The sequence below is a fragment of the Argopecten irradians genome, chromosome 7, assembly GCF_041381155.1.
Source record: "Argopecten irradians isolate NY chromosome 7, Ai_NY, whole genome shotgun sequence".
NCBI lineage: Eukaryota > Metazoa > Mollusca > Bivalvia > Pectinida > Pectinidae > Argopecten > Argopecten irradians.
Window position 1 is genome coordinate 29,067,727 of NC_091140.1, and position 24,799 is coordinate 29,092,525.

General features: G+C 33.8%; 2 protein-coding genes across 4 annotated transcripts; both read left to right on the forward strand.

The window, feature by feature from the left end:
* The first annotated feature begins 2,510 nt into the window (after positions 1 to 2,510).
* Positions 2,511 to 15,351, forward strand: LOC138328065 (solute carrier family 49 member 4 homolog). Of its 3 annotated transcripts, XM_069274668.1 has the most exons (13): positions 2,511 to 2,594; positions 3,689 to 4,145; positions 5,731 to 5,821; positions 7,018 to 7,181; positions 7,833 to 7,872; positions 8,436 to 8,500; positions 8,799 to 8,852; positions 10,107 to 10,236; positions 10,782 to 10,890; positions 11,492 to 11,559; positions 12,083 to 12,201; positions 12,907 to 13,089; positions 13,824 to 15,351. In XM_069274668.1, the coding sequence occupies exons 2-13, from the start codon at positions 3,695 to 3,697 to the stop codon at positions 13,958 to 13,960; spliced, it is 1,611 nt and encodes a 536-aa protein (XP_069130769.1). In that variant the 5' UTR covers positions 2,511 to 2,594; positions 3,689 to 3,694; the 3' UTR covers positions 13,961 to 15,351. The 3 variants fall into 3 exon arrangements, with proteins under 3 accessions (XP_069130769.1, XP_069130771.1, XP_069130770.1); XM_069274670.1 differs by lacking the exon at positions 12,907 to 13,089; XM_069274669.1 differs by lacking the exon at positions 8,799 to 8,852.
* LOC138328067 (solute carrier family 49 member 4 homolog) lies at positions 15,349 to 24,560 on the forward strand. The gene is made up of 12 exons (XM_069274671.1): positions 15,349 to 15,879; positions 16,201 to 16,291; positions 16,513 to 16,676; positions 17,436 to 17,490; positions 18,483 to 18,535; positions 18,770 to 18,826; positions 19,768 to 19,897; positions 20,277 to 20,385; positions 20,698 to 20,765; positions 21,075 to 21,193; positions 22,363 to 22,545; positions 22,791 to 24,560. The coding sequence occupies exons 1-12, from the start codon at positions 15,525 to 15,527 to the stop codon at positions 22,934 to 22,936; spliced, it is 1,530 nt and encodes a 509-aa protein (XP_069130772.1). The 5' UTR covers positions 15,349 to 15,524; the 3' UTR covers positions 22,937 to 24,560.
* Positions 24,561 to 24,799: the final 239 nt, after the last annotated feature.

A 24,799-nucleotide genomic window follows, 5' to 3' on the forward strand; every position in this document is an offset into this window, starting at 1 on the left:
ATTCGCGATTTGAAATAAAAACGAGGAAATCAAATTTTAACGCTTTTCGCGATATGGTTTTAAGGGAGCCACTAACCACCCATCACACAAAGCCCAAAACTTACCCAGAGTGTATTGAATCAATAATATTTCAATATTTCGCGGATCATAACATTGTCTCGAAGAAGAGGGAAAAAAACAGCGAAAATATCCATGTGAAAATAACCAGTCATACGGTATGAAACAGATAATGAGTAATTGATTAAAGTATTATGGAATTACATTATTATAAATTCAGCTGAAATTGAAAAATACAATGAAAAGTGATACAGGCAACTACCAATTACAATGTATTTGTTACAGAGACACAAAGAAATTGTCAGAAAGGTGTTAGGATTAAGGAAAAAATTATCAGTCAATCAGTGATTCAATAGTTAAACTATTCTCGGTATTAACTGTTAGGGATGCAATTGCCTTGAAAAGAAACAACCAGTACATTCCTTAATACCGTACTTTAAACTTAGTCAAATTTTACCATGAATGCGAAAACATGAAAGTTATGATTTATTAGCGCGGATATGAATTACCGCTATTACACATAATCAGGTTACCATGGTATCAAAAATAAAGAGAATCCTAGCATGGGCCAAAATGACACTTAACGCACCTTATCCTTTAACAATGTAAGTGAATTAGCCGAATGCTTCATAGACAGCGCGAAAAGTGCTAAAATAAAACTATAAAATAAGTTCATCTACAGTATGGCATCAATGCTTCGCTAAGCAATATTTTGACATGCTAATTTCCACTCCAGTCCTCAATCTCAGTTATTCGCACAGATACACCATTTGCTGCAGTATAATAAATAACTCGTCATTCAAATCATCCTGATTTGATTGATTACGCCAAAAGTTGAAAATTTTGCCAAAACTGTTAGAATATACACTTTTCTGTTGATATCATATGTTATGTTTGGTTTCCCTTAATTACACGCTTGTTCATTGGTGCGCAAATTTATGAGACTTAATTAGAACCACAGATAGTGTTATTCCTTTGCTATACATCAACAGAATCGAATAAGAATACGTTATGTTTGACTGGTATGGCTTTGAAGTTTGGCGTCGCTCTGGTCCTTTGATCAATGTCATGAATGTGCATGAGAAGATATCAGTTGATTGAATAATGTTACATAACTAATTGTTTTTCAAGTTTGATGTCGTCAAGTTGTTGTCTTCAGTTTGTTTTTGCGAGCCTGTGATTGATCAGTTTTAGCCTCCTGTAAAGCTTTTAGTGTTTATATGAAATACTAGTAGTCCAGGGAATTCTCGATACTATGACTATCGTTACATCCGCCCCTAAACATTTCATAGCCAAACTGCATGGGACTAATTCACGTACCACGTGATACCCGATAACGTTTGTGCGGGACTAGTATCTCTTCCCGCTGAAATGACGTAATCCCGCGATAACGTCATTTGACGTCATTCCATCACCAATAGAAACAATAGCCCCGCACAAACGTTATCGGATATCACATGGTACATGTACGTGAATTATTCCCATTATGTAAATTACTTGGCTGACAATGTCCCATGTTCCTCCTTACAGCAGGAGTAATGTTTATGCCTTATGAAGAGACAGAAAATGAATTGGAATATCACTTTCAAGTGAACTACATTTTGTATTTGGGACATTTATTTCTAACAAAGCTGTTACTATGAGTCCCATTAAGTCGGTTCAGGAAAAGAAAAACGCTTATCTATCACAGACCTGCAGAAGACCTTTTGGAGATTACCGAGAGAGTGACGCCAAACTTCAAACCACAATATTTACATTTTCACTGCAGTCCCACTATGTAACCTTACCAAGCGCAGATTGCATTCATATAGACTTTGAACTTCAAGCGCTTATTAGGACGACATTATCATTGTGACGTCATAATTATCGCGCAAGCGATCACGGAAAACGGCTGTTCAATGTCTGTTCCATCCGACGATAACGAATGACCCATTCATTATAAATGTAAAATATCTTGAGATTTCACCATAAAATCGTTATCAAATGAAAATATAAACATTGAACATCTTTCAGTTGGCATTCATAGCCGATATGAATGCCAACTGGACAGAGGCAACTTCAACATTGCAATTTGTCCAGTTTGCATTCATTTTGGCTATGAATACGAACTGAAAGCCGTTTAATGCTAAAGTATATCGTTATTCGATTATTGTACCAGATTACTTTCCAAGCACACAGAGCCTTGTTATAAAAGTCGGGTTGATATAACGACAGTGATATTAACCCATGGAGTATCGACGATGGTACATGTACACGTGTTTACTTTCAGGCACCTATTAGTTAATCATGAAATCTGATATGAACAAGATAAAAACAAAATATTCGTTTTCCCAAGATACCCAGCATTGTCAATCAGACCATACAGCTTTATCTTTCTAAAATTGTCCTTAAATGACCTAGCTAAGTATTTTATCAGTGTTTAATTGTCGGCACCCTGTATATCAGCCTATCAGTGTTGTTTGTACATTTCCCCACCTTTATTACACCACTGGCTCTGTATCAGTACTAGTTTGTGTATGTCCTGAATTCAGTGAACGGTGAGTATCTGTCCGTCTTTGTATATTACACAAAGATAACATCTGTGTATTCATTTGTAATTTGACTTACAGGTATGTCCATATAAATCACCCACCCTCTCCATACTATGGTACGCCGTAGCTGTCTTGTATGGTTCAATTATACTACTAGTATATGAATTTGTGTTTTCATATTACATTTTGTATATGGTTTTATCATTATATGATTTGATTTCATCGATATATAGTATCATTATATCAATATTTGATTCGATTTGACCAATATATCATTTGCTTCTATAATTATTTAATTTAAAATGTTCATGGTATTGTTTTCTTTATCATTATATCAATCGATTTTTTGATTCGGTGATATATATTTACGTACATCTACCATTGTTTTATTTGGTATCATCATTATATCTTTTTCAGCTATGGCGTTCTATACTCTCCAATATTTCTCGAATTTTGCTGTATTTGACACTGTTCTGATACATTTGATTGTCTTATGTTTTCATTGATGTGATATAAAATGCCTAGAGAACCTGATATACAGATGTACACAGACAAATTAATATCCTCGGGTTTGTTTTAAGACATGCTTTACTTCCCACATCAAGCATAGTGATAATGTGTGCACAATGATAAAATCAAGTATTTATTTTGGAGCAGATGTATCAAAACATTGAGGTAATACAGTTGAAACTCTTTACATCAATTTTGTTTAACTGAAATAAAATCTTTAGTTCTTAGCGTTTTCTTGAAACGATCCTAAAAGATCCATTCTATTCCGATTAGGTGATAACTGATTATTTCCACTGAGTTAACGAGGTTTGGATGTGACACCTGGAAAAACCAGAATCTGGATTTTTAAAATTGATGATAAATCATATTGAACAATATCAATATAATTCATTATACTTACAATAGTGAAATAAAAATGTACAATAAAAAGGCCTATATAAAAAGTATCAGTCATTCTTATCTAACATATAAAATGATCAAATGAGATGATATTATTCTACAGGGTTAATGATAAACCTTCATGGTGAAGTTTTTATGTCTTATTCAATTTTAAGCCAAAGTTGTCAAGGTTATTCAATATTAAATTACAGATAATTATGGTAAGACGTGGTCATCAAGTAACACCTAACTCGACGGATGCACAAAATCAACATGTAACTGAGTTCAGTACACAGCCAAATAACTCTACTGCATACATTAGAAACATTGCAGATTCTGTTGAACTCAAAGTACTACATGTTGACGATAGAATACAATATATTTGTGATTTGAACGAGGCAGTATCGAAAGACAACAGGAAGGAAAAGGAGACTCACCGGCCTGACGGACCAGACATTGAAGTTTATGGACGTCGGTGGTATATTTTGGCAGTGTATTCTCTCATATCCTTCACCCAGGCTGCGGTATGGAATACGTGGGGACCCATCGCTGTATCTTGTGAGAAGGCTTTCGGATGGAATACTGCCATTCTGGCGCTTCTACCTAACTGGGGTCCCATAGGATCTATACTAACAGGATGGCTTTTCTCCTGGAGCCTAGATGTCCAAGGTATGACTGGTTCGTTGTTTAACGTTCTATTAACAGCTAAGGTCTTTTTACCTTCACTTTTCATTCTTCATAAATATTTCTTTTATTTTATTTTATTTTATTTGTTGAAATGAGTTATGGCATTTACGTTCATATCAATAATCTTGTTACTCTTAAGTGCAAGTATGTCAAGATATATCTTTTTCTCCCAATTATCTTAAGCCAATGATAAATACGAAATATCCTAAATCAATAGTCAATTACCTATAATAAAAATTACTATACAAGTGGCATTAATGCAAATATTATTAGCAGCTATAAAAAAGAAGTATACTTTTTGAGAATAAAAACAGGCACAAATACACGTATTAAACATATTTTTAACTTTACAACTAAGATCTCCTCTGTAGACGAAGTATTACAGATAGTGATTATCTTTGTGAATTTTGGGAGACTGCGGTTCGCGTTTTATAGTTTTCTTGTTCTCGTTTTATACTTCTTTGTCTCACTCTCTTACTGCAGTATACTGTTTGATACACGTAACTACACACTCTACCAAGTTCTATTATACTTACTAGGAGCAAACCGGTATTCACTCTTTCTTTTTTCTGCTTTTCGGCAGTAAAAACTACTATTTTTTCATATAACATATTTCTAAGGTTGATTTTTTCTTCGATAAGATTCAATTTATTATTTATCAAAGTCGAATATAGATATCACCTAAACGACGATCCATATGTTTCCTCTCCGGTCCTGATGTGAAAACGATGAATTAGTTCTGGACTTTAAAGTAGACTCGTGTGTATCTGTTTTTATCTTTGAAATAAAATTGATCATGTAAACACCATTTTGATGACTTTTTTTGCCTTGTTATTTCAGATATACAAAATTTTGATGACGTTTCTTCATCGTTATTATAGATATACATCATTTTGATGCTGTTTCTTCCTTGTAATTACATGTATACACCATTTTGATGACCTCTCTTCCTTGTATTTACAGGCAGACACAAATGACTTTACGTTACAACCTTTTAATTACATGTATACACCATTTGTTTTACTTTACATCCTTGTAATCCATTTGTTTTATCTTACACCCTTGTAATTACAGGTATACACTATTTATATTAACTTACACCATTGAAATTACATTATACATTTTTTTTATTACCTTACACCCTTGTAATAACATGTAAACACTTTTTGAAGTAGCTTACCTCCTTGTAATTACAGGTATACACTTTTTTATTACCTTACACCCTTGTAATTACATGTATACTAAACTATTTGTACTACCTCAAACCCTTGAAATTACATGTATATACAATTTGTTTTACCTTACACCCTTGCAATGACACGTATACACTATTTGTATTACTTTACACCCTTGTAATTACATGTATAACCATTTGTTTTACCTTACATCCTGATGATAACATGTTTACACCGTTTTTCTTACCTTACACCCTTGAAATTACAGATATACACTATCTTTATTTCCTTACACCCTTGTATTTACACGTATACACTATTTATTTTAAACTTGCACCCTTGTAATTATATGTATACACCATTTGTATTACCTTACACCCTTGTTATTTCAGGTATACGTATATCTTGTGTTGTTACGGCAGCACTAACGACCATAGCATCAGCCATCAGATGTCTGACGTCAGAGCCTCCATATATCACGTGGTATGTTCACTTTATAAGCTGGAATTTTTGCCGACGCTTATATGAGCTTATATGAAGCGAAGTAATAATTACAGAATATCTCGTCATATTGCGTATGAATATTTAACGTTTTCGCAGCGTCACTGACAATGAATACAATGTATACTTATGTATACTTACGCCTATACATAACGGTCAAATAAATAAAGTTGTGCGGTCTTTGAAATCCAACAGTATTATCTTATTGATAAATAGCAGTTATTGAAAAACATCATCGCATAGTTTTCATTTGTTTGCTTTTTTCAAACCGTTCTGTGTTGAACTATATTCGTAAGCTAGTGCTATGGCTATTCCATTTATTGAACTTGGTGACGTCAACACTAGCGCAAGCGGAAAATTCAAAAGATATACGTGTATAGTTTTGGGTTTGAATGGCCATAATGGAAAGATAAATAACAAACTGTTACCAGATTGGACATATGGGCGCCATTCTATGTATCTTCCTTCCGGATGGGATTCATATCAACTGTATGTCTAATCTGGTAACAGTTTATTGCTTAAAAGCAAAACTGCGGAATACTTAAATTAAGACAAGTTCTCTTTTTCGATGATGCATTAAATAATTAAATGTTTCATCTAAGCAAGTTTTTTGTAGTGCTATACCCGGTATTATTTTATGACAAGATATATCAGATTGACTTCCCTTCGTTTCACTCCGACGGTATTGACGGCGTGGAACTAAGAGAATGACTCTAGTAGAATGGAAGGAAATGGTTGATCCAATGCAATTACACGATTATCAAATAGAACCCTTATGAATACGATTAAGACCATGCAAAATGTAATAAAAAAAGTAGGATTTCTGTAGAACTCTAATGTCGACCTATTTACTGTCTTTTGCAGATTCTGATCAAATTCAAACTTTTGAAGATTCGATTTTTCAAAACGTTAATGGGTAATCTACACAAAGATCAGAAGAATTAAATATAAAAGTCAGCTTGAAAAGAACAGCAAAATAAAGGAAAATACAAATGGATATGTCATTCAGGGTACAGATTGTGGTGTTTTATAAGATCTGATGACCATGGGAGTATCATGCTATCATTGATATCTGATGCGGTTTTTTTACTTATTTACAGGATAAAAGTTTCATTATTGTTTTATGAAAACAAGTTTTTCTGACGTTAGTTCACAGAACATTGGTTGATATGTTGCAGGACAGCTAATATATCGGCCTTCCTGAACGGACTAGGAGGTACAGTAGCGATGGGGGCGCCACCTGTTTTGTCTGCTGCTTGGTTCCCGCCACACCAGCGGACTACATCTACAGCCATAGCAACATTGCTTAACTATGGAGGTGTTGCCGCTTCTTTTCTTATAGGTAGATTTGATTTGTTGATTTATTAGGCATGGCGCCGTATTGACAGGTTAAGTCACCGAACAGCACAACCCATTTGTCACATTATACTGACATCGGACAACCAGTCGTCCCACTACTTTAATGTTGACCGTTAACCAGGAACAGAACACTAGCTTGTATCTTATAGACTGTGGCGTGTTGGCATGAGGAGATTCAATTCTAATGCGAGTGGTGACAACCTAATAGTGAATATCAAAGAAATCTGATACCGTATTGAGTATATTGCTATAATATCATGCTATTAATTTTTTGTTAGTAGTCCCAATCTTTCACAAAAATGATGATACTGGAGAAGTCTTAAAAACGGATATTTATGGAAAATTGACAATTTGGAATTTAAAACACATTGTAGTCACACTTGCATTGCATTTACTCTTTGGACTTGTTTTTATTATATGATCCAAGTAAATAGTCAATATTGATGTTATATTGATGTCACTGATAGGAAATTCCAGTTGTTACAATTGTTTTTTAATCGTACCCTGATCACGTCAATTATCATGACGCTTCATTTTATTACAAGTTAGGATTATGATTTGATTTATTGCACGTTGGAAATTTTCAGTAAGTACTATATACATTCTAATGACATGATTTTCTTTTGTGTTGTAGGTCCTTTGTTTAATAGGGATGATGTTAATACAACTTATACGTGAGTGTTTGATACATAAATGTTTTCATAAGCAAGAGAATGCTTTTTAATATTTAAACTTCTGTATTAAATCGAAAATGAATTAACGAGAATGGTCGCAATGTTTATATTATTTTAAAAGTAAATATGTTTGATATGACAGACGTTTAATAGGAAATATCAGACGATAAACGATAGCATGATCAAACAAAATATTGGTATATAAGAAAGGTCTTCAATTATTGTTCACATAACCGTTGTTTCTTTGATTTTGCTTTTAAATGAATTATATATAATTTATGAAAATTGTACCATTGATTTGTGATGCCTGGTTTACATTATTTTGCCGTAAGTTGTGAATACGTGAACGTGAAAGGATATTTTTTATATAAATTATCTGTACTGCTGATGGGCATACATTTAACTACGGTTTCAAATTGCCTTTGTCTAAATTTTATGAATGGAATATAATAACATTTGTTTAAATAGCCGGTCACCATAAAATGCCCACTTTGTTAACTCATGTTTATTGTAAGAAGTTCTCTTAACCATGCGTTTATAAATTTCATATTTTCTCGTTATAGTGCTTCCCAAATGCAACAAGTTAACGTAACCATGGCAACAACTTTAAATTCAACTCACGTATACGGTAAGATTGATTGAATAAAGGATTAAATTCTAGAATACAAAATTGATATCATAACTATGAAATAACCATGTTGTTCTTATGAATATGAAATTTTGAATTTCAATGCAAACATCATCAGATGTTATCTTATAACTTTTCATATTCTACAAAGGCTAAATGAACTTAGTCCTCAAATATACCTTTAGTTAGATACAGTTAATATTGAAGACAAAACAGTCAAAATACGAATTTAAAAATGATAAGTCAATGTTAAAAAAACTGAAGCTGAAATTATCTTTTTACTGTTTTGGAATTACAGACGAGTCAGAAGTGGCATGGATACGTCATCGGATCATGTTAATCCTTTATGCTGGTAGGTCGCCATGTGACCTCTTCTGTCTCATTGTGGCAATAGATCTAGTGACGTGTCTTCATTTGACCTCTTCTGTCTCATTGTGGCAATAGATCTAGAGACGTGTCTAGTGACGTGTCTTCATGTGACCTCTTCTGTCTCATTGTGGCAATAGATCTAGTGACGTGTCTTCATGTGACCTCTTCTGTCTCATTGTGGCAATAGATCTAGTGACGTGACTTCATGTGACCTCTTCTGTCTCATTGTGGCAATAGATCTAGAGAAGTGTCTTTTATGTGCATCAAACTAGGGGTAGTTAATGTTCATATTTTGAATCTTATAAAAAATAGAAAACTAATTAACGAGAGTTCAGATAAACATGATAATTAACAGTCACGTTCGTGCTGGGTAATTTGTATGTACCGTTTCTCGTATACATTTAAGAAAACTCACCACCGTATAATGCGTAATACATAATGCATTTTCACCTTAAAATACTATCATAGAATCTATGTTAAATAAGAAAGTACCTCTTATACAATGAATACATTGCTATATAAAGTATAAAGGAAAATACACTAAGAAAAATTGTCCGAAGTTAGAAGTCAATCTGTATCAAGAGGTGTTGGAGTGGACCAATTAAATGCGTTGTAGGTGTTAACACACTGGAGAATGTAAACACAAACTACCACCAACTGCTATGGAATTTATAATATTATTTTTTCCATTTTGAATCACGCATAGTTATGTAATAACGGGTAGGTCGTTATATTGAACAACATGTTGTATTTATCTAAGGCCGTTCCATTATGAGATTGAAAATTCGGTTGTGTCTATAGAGGCCTTTACACTGATACGTCTTTACATGGGCTTTTTCTGTACCCCTAATATGTCTCTTTTACACGCTTACACTGGTTTGTGTTTACACGAAGTAGCATTTTGTGTCTTCAGGCCTGTACACTTGAATGTTATTTCGATGAGTGTCTTTTTCTACGAAAATCAAGTAGTGTGTCATATAATCCTGTACTTCGCTGGTCCTTACGTGTAGTGTCATGATCTGTCAGGCTTTCGATCGGTCCAATTGGCTAACAGTTTTTGCTGAAAATTTGTATATATGTATGTATATATGCAATAACATACTGATCGCAATGATAAGAAGGAATATGTCTTCGTGTGGAACGTCTTTAAAGTACTAAAGGCATGTGATAAACATTTATCCGTTTTATGATCATGCTTTAATTATTTACAGTGACTTTGAAATTCCCCTGTTCACAGAATGTGGGTGGTGTTTTCTATTACTGGTATTAGTGGTGGTATATTTCCCCTCCAAGCCCCCTAAACCACCAAGTACTTCAGCATGTACCCAACGCTTGGAAATCATATCTGGATTCAAGAAACTTATGAGGTAAGTCTTAATGTAGCATTTATTTTTTGTGTTGTATTATACATATTTTTGAAAATACATAATTTTGTATATATACTATAATGGTAATAAGATTTTCATGACTTTTCATTCCTAAATGTCATGGTCTGTTGATGAAATTTTGAATCATTTGTTTTCTTTATATCAAACGCATTCCTACAATGCAGATGATTTCGATTGTTAAGAAATATTGAAAACATATGGTATATACAGAAAATAATATAATTACACATGTATGTACGTCCGTCAATATGACAATCATATTCAAACAAAAACCATGCCATAAGGTACCTATTACGTGGGTAACCATATTTTTAAACTAGAAGGCAATACTAACCTTTTACGTTAATCATATTTTGCACTTTGTCTATAGATTAAAATGAACTATTCTTAAGCGTTTATTCATTTTACTTTTTTTATTTTCCATAAAAGTGGCGTTCTTTTTATTTTTATACCCGTTTTAAATAATGTACGTTATTTTGTATAGTGTTGTCCTGAGGATCCTCTGCTTGATAACCTTGTTTCAGGAACAAGAAGTTTATACAGCTTTGTGTAGCGTATGGAGTACCCGTTGGAATTGTGGCGTTATGGGCGGGTGTGTTGTCGGTCAATCTAAAGTCATATCATATATCTGAGGTAAGGTTCTTGTCCTTGGTCACTGTGGTCTAGCGGTAGGTCTTGGACCGAAAGGTTGTAGTGTCATACCGGTTATAGTGTTAAAACACTGGGCTTGGAACCACAACGTTGCTAAGAAGGACGATGACCTACTTTTCCGCATTTGCATATTACAGAGTTATCTGCACTTGCGGGTAGGTAATGATTGTGACGTCATGTGTTTGCAAGCGTAACGTCATACGTTTCGGTGAAAACAACGTGAATTGCACTCACAAAATAATGACGTAACAATCGATACCTACCCGCAAGGGAGCTAACTCTGTAATATGCAAAGACAGAATAGAATATAAGTGAGAACATTGGGTGTTGCCATGGTTGCCAAAAAAAACGATATTTGGTGTTGTTTATAAGAGTAACGCATCTCCAACATTATACTGATGTAGCTATTACTAGTTTAATTGTTATGTTTTTTATTTTGATTATTTGATAAATTGTGAGTCGGTCTGATAATTTTTTATATAAAATATACAGGGTTTTGACATACATACATATATTAATTGAAGTATGTAAAGTGTATTTGAAATTATAAGTCCATGATAATGTAGACTTGTTCTCTACACAGACTCAGGCTGGATGGATTGGCTTTTATTCCATCATTGCCGGCTGTTTTGGATGTCTTGTGATGGCCAGGTGGGTGATATGATTGGTTTTCTAAATAAGAATAATACAGAGTTATCTGCCCATATGTATAAGACTATTGACGTCTTAATCCATTCCTACCCCGCAAGGGCAGATTACTGTGTAGCATTCAAGGGGAATTGTTTTCAGTGTTATCATTTTTAATCTTATCGAGATGTACTGATATTAGACTAAACTTGCAATACACAAAATCCAAACGCGTATCGCAATTCATATTACACGGACATGTCATTTATATATACATAGAAATGATATATGTGTCCAAATATTTGATGTGATGAAACTTTTTTAGTCATACACCACATAGAAATGTATACGGAATGTGTTACCCACTGAATATAAGATTATTTCACTCGTAAACCCAAGTGTCAACTAATCGCAAAGTACAATTATTTGTATGTTTTACTCCATTTTGGTATTATTATTGATTAAACATACTGTCCACGTTCGGCATTTTATATAGTTTGTTGTCTTTTATAATTCTCTATTTACATCAATCTCATTTTATTTACAGACTTTCGGATATATTTTCAAAACATACCAGACAGATACTGATATTCTTATATTCTATGGCCTTCCTGGATTTTCTTTGGTTCAACCTTATTTTGATCGACGTGATTCCCAGCTCAATAGGTAAATATATATTTATCATTTTAAAGAAATAAAAAAAGAAACACTTAGTCAATCCTCATTGATACATTTGTTATCACAAGATATGCTTTATTTTCACCAAATGAAAAACCGAAGATTCTACATAAACAACATATATATTTATCAATTACTTATCATATTATTACATAAACTAAAACGAACTGACAAAGACGATGATCCAGTTACGACAGTCGTTAACCGTCAAAATAATTCTAGTTTTATGAAATTAAATACTGTATGCACATGAAATTATACATTTACCCGATATGAGTGAACACCTACTACATGCCATCCTCGATATTCCAGGGGACACTACCACTGTCTTTATATTCACCCCTGGAATAAAACATAGTAATATTGACGACTTTTTGCGAGGCAAAGGATGTGCTGGTATTTTGGTCCTTTGAAATCGAAAGAATAAAAGAACAATACTGTATGTTTTTGCTGTTAAGCGTCGCTCTATGTAAAACTTCAAAGGAAGGGGTAGTCCATATGTGGATATAATGACAGTGAAAGTAACTCATGGAGTATTGAGAATGGCTAAATACTCATACTATTGCTACCGGTATTTTAATCTTGGTAAACCAGCTCATTATTGCGGCCACCTTGCTCGTCTTGGCGACTCCTATAAATTACTGATTGACATTTAATGAATAGCCACTTATTCATATATATGATGTTTTACAGCCCAGATATACATATCCATAATTGTGGGAACCCTCCTGGTGAACGCCAGCGTCCCTTTGTGGATAGAAATGGCGTGTGAGATTACCTACCCTATAGCCGAGGGAATTACCACAATCGTCATGTTAATGTGGCTTAACACAGTAGGGCTGGTGTTTCTGGGTATACAGTTGATACCAAATATAGGTAGGTTATGTCATGTGACTGGACTGGTGTTTCTGGGTATATAAATGATACCAAATACAGGTAGGTTATGTCATGTGACTGGACTGGTGTTTCTGGGTATACAGATGATACCAAATATAGGTAGGTTATGTCATGTGACTGGACTGGTGTTTCTGGGTATACAGATGATACCAAATATAGGTATTTATGTTCATGTGGACTGGACTGGTGTTTCTGGGTATACAGATGATACCAAATATAGGTAGGTTATGTCATGTGACTGGACTGGTGTTTCTGGGTATACAGATGATACCAAATATAGGTAGGTTATGTTCATGTGACTGGACTGGTGTTTCTGGGTATATAAATGATACCAAATACAGGTAGGTTATGTCATGTGACTGGACTGGTGTTTTCTGGGTATACAGATGATACCCCCATTATGTGTTACTGGACTGGTGGTTCTGGGTATACAGATGATACCAAATAAAAGTAGGTTATTGTCACGTGACTGGACTGATGCTTCTGGGTATACAAGTGTTACCAAATATAGGTAAGTTATGTCACGTGAAAGTACTAGTATTTCTGGGTATATAAATTATACCAAATAAAGGTAGATTATGTCACGTGACTGAACTGATATTTCTGGGTATATCAACATTTCCCAACAAGGTTACCTTATTATTAAATATCAAATATGACGTATTACGTTATAGAATATGTCATCAAATGCTATTTGATATGCTGTGTTACAGGTACGGCGTGGGAGAACTGGAGCATTCTGGGATCGATAGGTGTGGGTATACCTGTTCTACTCTTCATGGACCATAGTTATAATAGGCTTACAGTGGATGAAATAGCCATAAAGAAAGCTGATGGCGTCATTAAATAAATAAACATCTGTGTGTGTCATATATATGTTTTCGGACCACAATGTTTAAATTATATCTCTAGACTTGACTTAGTTGATAACATGGTATAAAGAAAGCAAATGGCGTCACTGAATAAATATATGTGTGTATGTCATATATGTTTTGTTCGTTTTCGGGTTTAAAAAACTTACCATGTGAGGAAATCAGGATTACGACGTCAGAATGAGCGAAAGGTGTTTTCTAAAAGCTACATACCAATTTTATTTTCTTAATATTTTGGGCCATTTTGCCCCCTCACTGCACCGCATGGTCAAAACATTTGCCACATTATTTATTCAAAAGAGTGGGACCTACTGAACAATTTGGTAAATAGTGTCAAGCTTCACCAACATTAGCCCAGGCAATGACAAGCCCCCGGACTAATGTTTAATCGTATCCCTTGAATTGTCTGCAGTTATCTATCATGGGTCTTTGCATCAGCTTGTCGTTTGCCTCAACTCCCTGCTGTTGGACACATCTCACATTTTGTATGGTGATGATGCGTGGTAATGAACATTAAATTGGATATAGTGTTCTATGCAATATGTAAGGGATATGTGAAAGCTGTTTCAAGTCAGAATGCATTAAATGGAATTTTAATTTGATTTAAAATGTCATGATCGTTTGAATATTTCGTCTGCGGAAACATCTGTTTATGAATCGTTTTTTTTTTTGTTTTTTTTTTTTGTTAACTGGATATTATTTAATTGTTTATGCATGTAACTTGTAACAGTATACATATGGGAATAAACTATACAATTATCATAACGGCATTGTAGAAAGGTGTATGTGTACATGAAACGGACGATGCACCTTCATAATGTAAATTAAGATTGAATACATTTTAACACATGCGCATTTTGTATAGTCAATAGTGTTTTTGTGACGTTGCAAACTAGTCAATATTACTTTTGTGAGATCGCCTAATGGTAACGTTGAATGCCAGGGGAAGATAATATCGGACCATTTTCGTATCTTACAATGTATATGGAAATTAAAGATGTTTGATTCGGTTAATATATTGATATACTGACCTGGTGGAATTGACAATGACCGTAAATGGACACGCCCTCAGTTATAATTTTTCTACGAAAAGCGGTATAACACCAGCTTGACCTCGACAAAGGTCTACGATTGGTAATTATTATCACTTAAAAGTAAAGGCACAGTGCATGCTCAATATCAGATTCCTTTTGGCAACATATTGTCGCGTAGTCGATGTCATCCAGCTTATAAATAGAATACCCTAGTGTGACCTTGGCTATAATGATAGCTGTGTGATCTTCTCATCGCTAAAGTTATTTGGAGTTCTTATACGAACGCAACCCGTTCCCCCGTAGGCAGATACGCTTATATGTTGCCATATCTATTAGATAACCAGTTAGTTCATTATATCGACCATATTATATTGTAATCGGTTTTATTTCTTGTTGCATGGTTAAGTAATCTTTTCAATTTGAAAAACAAAACTTGGACAAACTTACGTGTTTTAATTTCATATTGATTCTAATATGGAACTAACCTTGTAAGAATACTTCTGTTGAAATGGATATATCTAGTACAAAATCCGGAGAAAGAAATTTGTCATTCGATGACTCCGATGACGTTGTTAGAACGAAAGAAAAGACATCAGTATCTTTCCATACGGAGACTGACAAAATAGTGAAATCCGAGCCGGGAGGTGAGAGTAAGGTGTACAAGCGGCGTTGGTATGTATTGGGTTTGTTTTGCGTGCTTACCTGTACGGAAACAACTGTATGGAATACATGGGGACCTATCGCAGCCTCATGTGAGAAGGCGTTCGGTTGGGATGTATCCATCATGGCTCTCCTCCCTAACTGGCTCCCAATCTCGTTCGTCCTATCGTCGTTTGTCTTCTCATGGATTGTGGACGTGAAAGGTAAGGTGTATCTTTCATATATAAGAAGTACTTTTACATTTTGTATTTGCATTTACAGAGCTGTCTGCCCTTCCGTATAGGTATTGGTTGTGACGTCATGTGTATGCGAGCGTTACGTCATGCATTTCATTAAAAACGACGTGAACTGATTTGCTCACAAAATAATGACGTCACAATGGATACCTATCAGCAAGGGAATAACTCAGTAACATGATTTTGTACGGAATACACATGTCTAAACTTTTTCATCTAAAATAAAAATTATCTATATTTTGGGGGTTAAATATGGTCAAGATTTGGTATTACCACATTGTGTTCTAGGTATACGATGGGCGTGTCTGATCGCGGCTGGTCTTATAGCAATCGGGTCAGGAGTCAGATGTATTACGTCAGAACCTCCGTATGTCACGTGGTATGTAAAAGTGTGATTTCCTTAAACTAAGGGTTATTTTCAAATCCAAATGCATTTCTCTGGAAGCACAAAAATGATTACTGTATCTTTCCGAGGTTTTTTCCCAATCATATGTAATGAGAATAATATTTCATAAAGCTTTACCTCCACTTGTTTCGCTGCCGTTGTGAATGAAAAACAGTCATGAAACAGTTATTATAATTAATTCATGCAATGTTTAGGACAGTTAATATTGGACAATTCTTCAACGGTTTGGGTGGACCAGTTGCGATGGGAATAGCACCAGTTTTATCGGTGGCCTGGTTTCCTCCACATCAGAGAACAACAGCCACAGCAACTGCTACAGCCTTCAACTACTTGGGTGTCGCCGTCGCTTATCTCGTTGGTTAGTGCTTACTGTATACTAAAACGCCGCCACAGTGAAAAAAAATTAATTCCTCGCTAATAAAAGCAACTATACGGAACTTTCAAATTTTGAACATTGTTAGAGATTCTAGTCTTAAGGTGTACTACTTCAGTTACGTTAGTTACACCATCACTGATTCAATTATCCAAAAAGCACAAACACGATGTAAATAGCACAAAGTAATGCTGAAAGCACTCTAATCGTGTCCTAGGTGAAAGTCATATAATATTAAATCATTTAACATACATTTGCATACTTAATTTCTAATAACGCTTCAAACAGCATATAGACTATCATTTGCTGTTGGTAGCAATCGTAATATAAAATATTTTTATCACATAACTGGCCCGTATAGCCATGTCATATGGCCATGTCATAAATATCATAAGACACATGTGTAATAACATTATCATGACGTCACAGGTAGTTTTGACGTCATAATCTTTATATGGCGTCGCATGATTGTCTCAGTTGACGGAAAAGTTACATCCGAGCCGGATTTCTACTATTTCATATAGAGACAAAATTAAAAAGTTCCACTAATATTTCTATTAATGCATGTTATGTGATAAATAAAATCGTACATTCGTGACTATGTAACATGAAGTTTATCAAACTCGTTAAATAATTAACAAAGGCTTGTGGCATATCAAATTATTTTAAATTTTTTATCAAATTACTCGTTTGATAAATTTCATATTACATAGCCACTCATATAAGATCTTCTATGCATTGTAGGTCCCTACATGGTGCCAGAGTCGCCTGAAGTCTCCCCGTCACACAACCAAACACAGTAAGCAAACGAAAATCTCAATCTTACGTTGGTCTGATCATTAAATCTGGAAAGTTTATATCTGGTCAGCACGAAGCTTGTCGAGGATGTCAATTTATCTTACTCTCATATTGAAAAGAAAAATCACAATGATAACGGCCTTATGTGTCTAAATATGTGTCACCATCGACACGCTTAAGCCATGTGCATTGATGATTTTGCTTAATTGTAAGTTCACCTGAATTCTTACAGCCCATGAGTTACGATGTCTTACTTACCCCTAGCAACCATGACATTCCACTATGAAGTAGAGGTGAGGGACGGGGATGGGTTCAGCCTGGGTCATATTTGGTTTTTTTTTACGTTTTACTCTATCTACACGGTTAGGTATACTTCTTGTTTTCATCTTTACATTCTTTTAAGAGTTATAAGGCAGTGCTGGTTTTATAAAATAATTATTAAAGATGAATTGCTGAAGAATATTTATGTTGTATTTCTTCCTTTTTGTTAAATATTACTAATTCCATTAAGTCTTCTATTTGTACACTGGTTGTAGTCTATACATTTTTTAGCATTCTTTATTTGGTACATGTAACTTAACATTTACAGTTATAGATTCGGAATAAAAAAAACATGTCTTGGTCTACGCCCTCGGAAAACATTACTTATCGCGGGAAACAAATCTTCATGTCTCCCTCACATCAGGGCAATAAATGTATAATGCATCTGAATATCTAGTATATATGAGGAATAAGGTAACATAAAATGCAACTTTAAAAAGTATTACGTATGCTTAATTATACGGTTAATTTATTAATGTTAGCGGTAGTTTTATTTTAGTGCTTTTTGCGCTGGTTTAGAAGCGCTAATTCATGTACAGTGCTTAATTTTGTAAAAAGTATTTTCGGTATTGAACCACCGAATTGCGCTTAATTATATTCGCCCTGATATATATAATTAACAGCTTTTTTGTTTGTTTGAAACATACAATAATATTTTGGGTTTTGTTTTAGACGTTATAATACAACAGGCATAATGGGAAACATTACAAGTATCGACGACAATGGTAAGAATGAATTACGCTTTAAAGAACTTTTTTGCACTGACAGCTAAATTGTTATAATGCAAAAATTGAAATAGTTCTGATCATAGTCACTATTACATTATTCATATTATATCTTCAATATATTTATATGTGATATTTTATATATTTTTTAAGTAATTAGTTTTCTTTATTATAAAGATGCGTGTATGAAATGAATCATGTTTAGTTACACATATCTATGTTACATTTCTGTAGATGACGTCAACGAAGTCCATAGAATTCGAAACGATATCATGAGAATGCTGTATATAGGTAAGTCATTGATTTTAACATTTAAAGGTTCTTTTTTCAAAATACATTTATCAATGAATTCCATATACATTTCATACATGAAATTTGTATGACAATGGAACGAGCTATTGTAATGGAAAGAAAATGTGGTTTAACATTTTAAAAGGGGGATGTATGATGTATACGTTATAAGTTAAAGTATGACGTGGCCGAAAACTTTTAGAACGACACTAGATATTCTATATCTAGGAACTTTTCACATAATGTTAAAGGTTAAACAAAATAAACACTAAATTTACTTTTATTACTAAATTATCTGATAACTATTTGACCTTTTAATCTCCAATATCAGAAATAGCTATTCATGCTATTTAAGCAGTTCTGATTATTCGGATGCACTTATTACATTTATGAAAATAAACTACTGTTTCGCCCTCCTATGATTAGTGAGTGTTGCTATTGTGTGTTTGCTTTGTATCCGCAATTATTACCTGTAATAGGTATAGCATATATCACTGTAAGGACAAGACAACTCGCGCGTAGCTTTGTTGTCAGGACGTGTTCCCGTGGGCAGTGGTGCTCATTACTTGACTAAAACTCTTCTTTCCATTTCGTTCTTATATTATTATAGAAGTTTTTTCTAGCATTGCGTTTTCTATACATGTTATTAGCTGCCTTTAACAGTGCTTTGGCAGATACTAAATTTCGATATGACAACATGGCTACGTGCAAGTACTCTAGTTATCATGTTTGGTAAGTGGCATAAAAATAATTCATTCATAAATTTACAGTCTAACAAAATCTTTGGTCGTGATTGTTATGAAATCACCATAAGAAAAGCAACACGAGTCATGTTTTATGTATTATTATAAATGACTGCTGTAGATCTCGTAGATTTCTACTCGCGAAAGGAAAAATTCCCACGAATATATTTTGTTATACATTAGTCATTTTACTTGCAGAATGTGGGTGGTGTGTGCTGATTTTTCTAATGGTCATTTTGTATTTTCCCGCCAAACCAAAACTCCCTCCCAGCATATCTGCGTCAGTAGACCGCCTTGACTTCAAATCGGGATTTAGAGCTTTAGTCAGGTACATTTTCTTCTTATTTCCTATCTATATGTTCGTGTTAAAGTTATTTGTATGAATGGAAATCCACATACAAGTATCCTTTTAGGGAACACTTTCCATCGGTGTGATATTTGAAAGGATTTCCTTGCTTATTGTTTGTGTTTCACTTTGTAATTTCTCGTTCCATCCACGATTCCAACTACTGATAATTGCAGTGTGCTCCTATGTTTTGTGACAAAATGTTCCGAATGGTTGGGCTTATGTACATGTATAAATAAGATTTAAGTGTTTCCCAATCTTTAACAACAAAATGTTCTGAGTAACTATATTGACGTATGATAATGTTGTCAATGTTTAGAAACAAAATCTTCCAGATGGTTGTTACTTTTTTTGTGTTTAGAAACAAGATGTTCTGGATGGTTGGGTTGACGTATGGCGTGTCCACTGGTGTTTTAGGAATGTGGGAAGGTGTGCTGGACGTCAACCTCAAACCGCACGGTGTAACACAGGTAAAGTGTCATTTAATTGTATGTCCTGGTTGGAAACGCAGTCAATACGGTTCAATGATATAGCACAATCAAAACGGTAACGATTTTATTTGTACTTTTTTTCTAAATTTTGCACATCCGCGCATGTTCTATGGTCCCCAGATGGCTTCTAGAAAAGATGTTTTCTTTTCATGAGCATTTTCAATATTTGTATCAATCTAGCTGATTCAATGATAGCATAGTTGGAATGTATTTTAAATTAGTGGTTGCGATTTATATGAAAACCCACAAATGTTCATATTAATATACATAATGTACCGGTATTCATTTTAGCGTGAAGCGGGGTGGATTGGATTTTATTCTATAATAGCGGGTAATATAGGAGCAATCGTATTTGGCAAGTAAGTTTGTTTGTATAAGGAAAATATTATTTGCAATGCCATTCAAATTGTCATTTCTTTTTGGAGCAATGCTGTCCTTAATAAATATTTCAGACATATCATTTTGTCCATTATGACATCAGACAGTTTACCAACTCTATAGTATAGCTTTAACAGGATGCATCATTACCTGTATAAACGTTCTTCGTAACTTTATAAGACATCTTAAAACATTCCAGTTTATATATTGTAAAGAATGTGAATTATCATTGCATTATATTAATTTTGTTAACAGAATATTTCTCAACGAAATGTTTTGTACCTTTCCAGATTTGCGGATGTATTCTCTAAACATATGAAGATGTTTCTCATAGGACTTTACATCGTAGCTACAGCATCATTCCTCTGGTTGAATCTCATACTAAACGGAGTAATAGAGAGTTCATTATGTAAGTGAATTAAAATACTAAAATATATTAAACACATTAAATACTTTAATGGATTTATATAGAAAACACATGTTGTGTGTCCAAATACTAGAACGGATTTATATAGAGATTTCATTGTGTAAGTGTGTCTGAATACTAAAACGGTTTTATAAAGAAAACACATTGTGTACATTACATTTTGTATGTGTCCAAATACTAAATGGAGCTATATATAAAGATATCTCCTGTAAGTGTGTCTATTTACTAAACGATGTTGTATAGAGAACTGTTTACGAACATGCATTCCGTCTTTGCATATTACAGAGTTAGCTCCCTTGCGGGTAGGTATCGATTGTTATATCATTATTTTGTGAGCGCAATTCACGTCATTTTCTCAGAAAAAATATGACGTTACGCTCGCAAAAACATGACGTCATAATTAATACCTACCCGCAAGTGCAGATAACTCTGTAATATGCAAATTCGGTATAACAATATACTGAACGAAGATACTGATCAACCCTTTTGCGAGTGTATCTATCCACTGAACGAAATTATTTGTTTATAATTCAATTTTGCTTGTTACGAGCATTTTCATTGGCTTAAACAATTATTTTATCAGCCCATGAAGGAATAAATGGCGTCGCCGTTTGTAACGTTGCTTCTGATTGGCTGAGATGACGGCGTTATGATTTCATAGACAAAAGAGTCCCTAAATGAATTTTGAATATTGAAGAGATTATCTTTAGTAAATTGAATTATAAGGATTAATTTGAACAGAATTTTTATATTATGGAGATAAAGCACAAAAATCTGAGTGTACGCTCATCATAAGCCGCTTCGCAGTTTATTTAGAGTACACTCGGAGTTTTGTGTTATATTTCAATAACATAAAAATCTATTCAAGTTAATCCTTAAATAGAGAGAGAGAACTCATTTAGTAAGTACATCCAAATACTGAACGGAATTACAGAGAGAGTTCCTTGTAAAGGTTTGTTTTTCAAATAGTAAACAGTGTTATTGAACTCATATATAAATGTTATTTAAATATTAAACAAAATTCTGTTAGATTATCTAGTATAAGCCTTTGCTTCATCTTCCGTCTGTGAGGTATCCATACTTTTGGATAACGACATTTGTATTTGAAAAACCCGCCGAACAAACATTATATTTTCTTATCCTGATTCCAGTCCAGATTTACGCCTCCATTGTCATCGGAACTCTGTGTGTGAATGCCTCTCCGCCGCTCTTCTTCGAGATGGCATGTGAGAACTCATATCCGGTTGCTGAGGGCATCACCAACTTCGCACTCACATTACTTTTCAACATCGCTGGTCTTATATTCCTGGCTATTCAAATGGTCCCTAATATCGGTAAGATACCAGTAGTCATCAGTTATGCATTATTCCATTCCACACGATTCACATGGTTATGACGGAAAATATTTATTATTATTCTCTTTTTATTTAATGTTAAGGTGCTCTTATTTTTTGTCGCAATTTTGAAAAGAAGTATCTTTATCCTGTATTATAAATGTCTTGTTTAAGTCTGGTTGCGATACATGAATCATTAGATACTTATCTTACTTTTCTACGATGTTTGTTGATATTTGTTATAGGTACGACATGGGAGAACTGGGTCCTGCTCGGTTCCATTGTTGTGTCACTCCCCGTCTTACTGGTAATGAAGGACAACTACAACAGACTCAATATGGACGAAGGAACAGATGGCCAGTCCGTGAAAAATAAAACAAACAATAGTTAGGTGTATTTAGAATTTGAGTAATGTACGCGCGACTTTGCTTTATTTATATATTGTTAGAAATCTATTTTATTCGCAGAATTAGGGTACTATTTTAAAAATAGTTATCAGCGCTGTTATGGCATGATTGTATTATCTTCCAGAGTTGTTTGGTATGGCATAAATAGTGCCATCTCCTCTATTTATACATTTAATAGAATTAGATGTCAATAAGTGTATTAATTTAGTACAGGGTAATATGTCTAATAGGCCGATATAACCGGAAATGGAGATATTAACCTCACAAAGTCATGTTATCATCCCATACATATCGAAGTTTATGTTAAAATGATATGAGATGTATCTACGTGTCATATTTTGACCATATCATATTGGTTGTATTAACGCATATATGGTTTGTGAGTATGGAACAGGTACTTATTGTACTGCAGCGATAATAGGATACTAAATTTGTAGAAGATAAGTTTATTTTTATGTACATCATTGTAACGACACATTAACAATAAGCTGAAGTTTAGAATGTGAAACTACAGTTATTTGTAGAATATGGAAGATCACGATCTGAGAAATAATATGTTGACTAGATTTGATTTTAGAAGTTAGAGTAAAATTCTAAATGTATAAACTTATATAGTTTTACATCATACTGTCCTATTGCTGGTAGTTATATTCATTAATGCAAAAAACATCACTCTTCGCTTTAATTAACTATATATTGCTGTACAAATGTGTATACGATATACATGGATACCCTCAATTAATATCCCCGAATTAATACAATCTTGTTTGCTGTACATTCTGTTTGGTAAGCATTATGTATTTATACATTATCATCCTCGATACTCCAGGGATTGCCATCATGATCGTTGTGTCAATAATAACGACAGTGTTAGTAACCCCTGGAATATCGGGGATGTAAAGGATATAAGGAAAGGGAAAGTAACCCCTGGAGTATTGATGATATAACGTCAGTGTAATATACCGCTGGAGTGGATATATCAACATAGTCCTCTAAAACTGCTTATATTTTTAGTCTTTTTTAAACTTTATTTTTTGCCTGATATATATTAGGCAAAAAGATTAAAAAGCCTAATAATATAGACAGGTTAAGCGGAATAATATCAACAGTGATAGTAACCCTTGGAGTATATCGAGGTTAGTGAATATAACGACAGTGAGTAACTATCAGGGTATATTCGAGGAGGATACCTCATGAGATACATATCTTATTGTTCTAATTACGGATGTCACTGAGGCATTGTCCAACGATAAGTAACCGTTCAAGGCCATTATAGATTTGACGATATGAGATAACCTTATCTTCATGATGTAATATTATATCTTGACATTGACGAGTCTTAACTTGAAGAAAAAAAGGGTAGTTTAAGATTTAAGATGAAACATCCGTCATGCTTTCATGTGCTGTTTTGATTTTCCAGTCGTTGTAACGATGGAGATAAACGAATCACCAATTACTATGGAAAAGCCAATTCAATGAAGATGAACTTTACTCTAAAATACAGTAATTTGAAAATTCAACTATAAAACATTTTAAAACAAATAGTTTGGGTATTTAACATGGAGAACATTTCTGAAGTGATATTCAATAAATAATGTTGGATTAAGATTTGATATTTTATTCTTTATTTCAGACAATATTTGCAATATTTCAAGAATAATTTTATTTCAGATAATTTATATCGTTTTAGGAAATAATATTTTAAGTATACCGATTTCGTGTTGAGCATCTGTTATGTTTTAAATATTTGCTATTATGACATGTTAACATGGTCGTATAGCTTAAATACATTAAGGCCAAACACACGCAAACATTTTATTGTGATAACTAATTCTTATGACTATGGA